Genomic DNA, 5391 nt, shown 5'->3' with positions numbered 1-5391 from the left:
TATGACGTAACCGGTGTTGTGGCTTAACACCGGTATCACCGTCAGCACCGTCTATCGCGGCAAGCCTAGTCCACACACAGCACACGAATAGCTTCTAAATATTTAAATAACATAATTTTTACAGTATTAATATTATCTCTCTAGCTGAACTCTCTGCACGCTGAACTGGCAACTCAGATTGCAGACAAGATGGTGTTTCCCATGGTGCAATTCAGAGAGAAGGACCTTACAGGTACAACACTCACTTTAAAGATTGTGTTCTTTATTTTTTCAACTTTATTATTCATTCATTTATAGAATGTATTTTTTTATGTATTTATAAAATATTTTAAAATATTATTTATAATAATTTAAAATAATATTTTATAATAATATTTATTTTTTTAATTACTTTAAATTACTCATAATCTCAATCAGTGTTTTTTAGTAATTTAATTAGCATTTTCCACCATCTCTCTGATTTTATTCTTTTTTTAGACTGTTTAGATATGTATTTTATGATATGTATTTTTACGGATTTTTCAAAAGTGTCAAAATAATAATTTAAAAAATACTATTTAATTTGCTCGTATTTTTAGAATAATGTAAATGATTTATGTTAATATTAATTCAAGTTGTTTCTTAAACATCATACTAAATTTCAAGCAGACAAATTGAATGATACATGATTTTTTAATAAAAAACTAAAAATTATAATATTTATTTATATTATAGTAAATATATTTTGTCTGCTTGTTTTTTAGATTAATATTAATATCGATTGTCATTGTTACATTATAATTAATTTAATCATAATTTATTTCTTGAACATTGATGTCTTTGATCATTAAATTCTAAGACAAAAAATGTATAATAAAATTGTTGTATTATTCATATCACTTATTAAAACAGTAATGCTGTTTTTTTTTCTTGGTATCTTTTAGATGAATATTAATATTTATATAAATATGAATTGAGTAATTTTTTTATATTCCAACCAGTGTTTATAATTTCGTGAGCGTTTCTCACAATCTCTGTTTAAATGCTTGTGTTCCTGTACCTTTAAGACTCTTGTACCTGTCTTTTTTTCTTTTAAGGCCTTTTATATGTACTTTTATGTTTTTTAAAAGTGAATATCCTGTTCTATGATCCCTTGATCCCAGTGTCAGGTAATCAGATCTCAATATAAAGTCAAGCAGATTTTAAAGAGTGCTTGTTTGTGTGTTTGTTTTCAGAGATCAGCACGTTGAAGGAGATATTCGGCATCGCCAGTGATGGTATGAGGTTCATAATGTCTCTTAATTAATAATGGATGAAACAAAAATATTTCCATGCTAAATGAAATGCACTTTTTCTGTCTCTTTGTCTCTTCAGAGCATGAAGCTGCCATGGTGAAATATAGTCGTTTACCTAAAAAGAGAGAAAATGAAAAGGTAAATATTGATATGATGAATATGTTATATGAAAGACATGAATTAGGATCCAGTATGGAGCAGTAAAATGTGTGTGTGTGGACAGATAAAAGCCGAGGTGGTGAGAGAGGTGGCGTATTGCCGCAGGAAGCAGCATCAGGCCGCGATGCAGTATTATTGTGCTCTGAACGCGCTGCAGTACAGGAAGAGAGTGGCCATGCTGGAGCCCATGCTGGGATACACACACGCTCAGGTCTGACGCGCTCAACTAGCCCTCAATCACTGCTGCACTCTTTCATGGATCAGCTACATGTGAAAGCTGTTGAATTTTGGGAGCACACATCAATTAATACATGTAGTCTAGCGGTGGGCTGTATGAAGAAATAGTTCATATTCTCAAAAATGTTGATCAATAACAATATACTTCATGATATATATGAAAAAATACTTTGTAAAATTTTTAACAGCCATGTAAATTCCAAGTAGACAAATTTGAAGATATTTCATTTGATTTGCTTGGTATTTTTAATAGTATCATTTATGTCAGTATTAATATTAATCCAGTTATTTATTGAATATTGGTGCCTTTTAAATTATATTAAATTCCAAGTTGACAAATTTAAAAACAAATGGTTGTATTTCTAATAATAAAATTATTTTAAAAAAATTATTTCTAAATTATAATTCTATTTGTTCTGTTTTTAGATTATTGTTAATACTTATTTTAATATTCAGTTATTTTTAGAACGCCATATTACAATAAAAATGTTTTAATATATTAATATATAATAGTATTATTTAATAATATTTATATTACACTAATAGTATTTATTACACTTCACTACAATTTCAAGAGCACAATTTAATTTTTTAAGATTTATATTGGTATTTAAAATTCAGTTATTCATTATATTAAATTCTAAGTAGACACATTTTTACAAAAATAAATAAAAAGTCAAATACATTTGTAAAATTAATACAAAAAATAGTGTATTATTTATATTTCTTATTAAAATTTCTTTTTTTATTTGCTTGGTATCTTTTAGATTAATATGATTTTTTTTTATAAATATTAATTAAGTTATTTCTGGAACATCAAATTAAATACCAAGTAGACACATGTAATAATTATTTTATTTTGAAAAATAAAGTTATTGTATTATTTATATTACACTTTATTTTAAAAAAATCCAATACAGTATTTTGTTTGCTTTTTAGATTAATTTTGCTATTTATTTTAATAATATTAGTTATTTCTGAAACATTGTGTGCTTTTGATGTATTAAATTCTAAGTAGACAAAATATATATTTTTTTTAATAATAAAAGTATTATAATATTTATATTACATTTTAAAATAATTTAAAAAATGCTATTTTATTTGCTTGGCATCTTTTAGACATTAGTAATATAAATATGAATTCAGTTATTTCTTTTTCTTCAGTTATGTCTTTTTATTATATTGTTACAGCTGCTTTTTAAAAGCAATAAATCATTCAAGTTTGTGTTTCTTTGCAACATGCACTTATGTGTGCTAAAAATGACTAATGCAACACCTCTCATGACTTTTTGCTTCAAAGTAAGTGTTATTTGTGTGCATTATTCTCAATGTAGCCGAATATCTGTTTTCCACAGATAAATTTCTTTAAGAAGGGGATGGAGCTGGTGTCGAAGAAGATGGAGAGTTTTCTAAGCTCAGTTTCTAGCATGAATCAGAGGTAAAGGAGCGGACTGATTTCTGTGATTGATCATTGATTGGCTGTGATTGACTGCTGTGTCTGTCTGTGGGACAGTATTGAGTCTCAGTTAGAGGTGGAAGCAGAGGTCATGCGTTCGTCTCAGAGAGAGCTCCTGTCCGTGGATGACACCATCTACATGCCGGATCATGATCAGGTCCCCGTGAATCGCGCCCTCATCCAGAAAGCCGGTTACCTCAACATCAGGAAGTACGGATCAGTGTATGTCTGTGGGGTTTGATGAAAGTAGGCCGGTGACGTGTCTAGTTTAACATGCTGAAGTGTCTGTGTCCTGCAGTAAGACGGGTCTGGTGACGACGGCGTGGGACCGCTTGTTCTTCTTCACGCAGGGCGGTAACCTGATGTGTCAGCCGCGGGGCGCAGTGGCAGGTGGGATGGTCCTGGATCTGGACAACAGTTCTGTCATGGCCATCGAGTGTGAGGACCGCCGCTACTGCTTCCAGATCACTTCACCCAACGGCAAAACGTACGGAGAATGTGTGTGTGTGTGTGTGTGTGTGTGTGTGTCTGAGCGGTCTAAAGTCAGGCTTTATCTATCAGCTCATAAAGTTCCCAGGCTGCTACAGTGAATGTTTTTGTTGATGATTTGGGGACATCAAACTAGAGATATTAAATGTAACTTTTTTACAACTATATTACATATACTACATACATATTATAAAATATTGATATTATGTATAATTGTGTAATAAATAATGAAACTATATGTAATTATTTAAAATTTAATGTATATATGTGTATATATATATATATATAAATATATATAAAATGTAACTTTTTAAAAACTATATTTCAGACTATACTACATACATATTATAAAATAATAAAAAAAAATGTAAGTTTAATTTAATTTAAAAAAATGTTATTAAACGTTTCATACATTTTAATGATTATATTTTGCTTTTAATAAAATGTCAGGGAGATATTTTTTGCAAGCTGGCATAGTGTTTGGAATTTTTTTGTTTCTATATTAATTTTAATAATTGAAAATTAAAGGCACAATATGTAAGTTTTCGCCGCTAGAGGTTGCATTTTCAAAACAATAACAAAGGTGAAGCTTGATATATAGCTATGAAGGAGGATGTTCACAGATGAGGTAATTAATAGAGGTCGACCGATGTATCGGTTTTGCCGATTAATCGGCACCGATAGTTGATTGCTGGAACTATCGGTTATCGACAAAAATCCATGCCGATAGTTTTCCAGGTTGCGTCCATTGCTGGAGCGGCTGAGAAGGGTCTGCTGTCATTACACAGTGCGAGAGCGGCCTCTAGTGGTTGAAATCACTGACAGCACGTGCTATTTGTTTAGACACGTGATACTGCACGCTGGACAGAGCGGGAAACTTCAGTCGCGGATTTAAATGCAGCCGACAGAAAATCCTGCCGTGCCATTCACATAGTTTCCCTTTAAATGACATCAGTATCAATTTTAAAACAATCGGTTAATTAATCGGTATCGGCCAGTGTGGTCCAACCTTGCTATCGGTATCGGCAAAATCCACTATCAGTCGACCTCTGGTAATTAATACTTTTTTTTTATTACCTGTACCTTCCACAGTTATTTAAACGCAATAAATTATACAGAGAAAGCAAGCAAAGAACATTTACACCGTCAAAGAACATTATGTCCCCCAATTGTAAGTCGCTTTGGATAAAAGCGTCTGCTAAATGACTAAATGTAAATGTAAATGACTGACTTTGGTCTAGCGCGAGTTTAAGCACTCTCAAAAAACTCCCCTTATAATCAGTAAAGCTGTCTATACACGGTTTTATGAATGAATCTCTTGCATCATACATACATCCGAACTTTGTTGTTTATGATGAGAGAACTCGCGTGAGAGCTGAATTCAGTCAGCGAGGCGTGCAGTGAACAAAAACTCATCTGAACGCCTCTGATTGGCCATTGCATTCATAAGCTCAGCAGACTTGTCTGTGATTGGTTATAATGCACAACACTAAAAACGCGTTAAAAAAATCATGGCGCAACATTGAGCAGATCTAAATTTAATGCTGCGGTCAACACTTTAAATTTTCACTTTCACTTTATTCGCGACAGCTGTAATGGATTTAGTTTAACTGTACAGCAGCATTTATATGCGGATATTACGTCATTGATAGGCAACAATGACCAGGGACGAGTCATTATTTCAAATTGGAATTTCTATTGATTTACAAATTACAAAAAAAAACAAAAAACTTTTGGGATAATGTAAGTACACAACTGCATGAAATATATCACACT

General features: G+C 31.5%; 1 protein-coding gene across 2 annotated transcripts in view; it reads left to right on the top strand.

Moving 5' to 3' along the window:
* The window catches only part of LOC107673287 (DCC-interacting protein 13-beta-like), a 17128-nt gene that overhangs the window by 4080 nt on the left and 7657 nt on the right, over positions 1–5391 (top strand). For both annotated transcript variants that reach the window (XM_016466820.1, XM_016466819.1), the window contains exons 5-11: positions 145–232; positions 1215–1256; positions 1354–1412; positions 1498–1644; positions 3026–3108; positions 3184–3336; positions 3425–3613. In XM_016466820.1, coding sequence (XP_016322306.1) covers positions 145–232; positions 1215–1256; positions 1354–1412; positions 1498–1644; positions 3026–3108; positions 3184–3336; positions 3425–3613 — 761 coding nt within the window. The remainder of the gene's footprint in view (positions 1–144; positions 233–1214; positions 1257–1353; positions 1413–1497; positions 1645–3025; positions 3109–3183; positions 3337–3424; positions 3614–5391) is intronic.

The sequence above is a fragment of the Sinocyclocheilus anshuiensis genome, unplaced genomic scaffold, assembly GCF_001515605.1.
Source record: "Sinocyclocheilus anshuiensis isolate Anshui unplaced genomic scaffold, SAMN03320099.WGS_v1.1 scaffold68, whole genome shotgun sequence".
NCBI classification, from domain to species: Eukaryota; Metazoa; Chordata; class Actinopteri; order Cypriniformes; family Cyprinidae; genus Sinocyclocheilus; species Sinocyclocheilus anshuiensis.
Note: the sequence above shows the minus strand (reverse complement) of the source record. Positions and strands in the feature narration are given on the sequence as shown.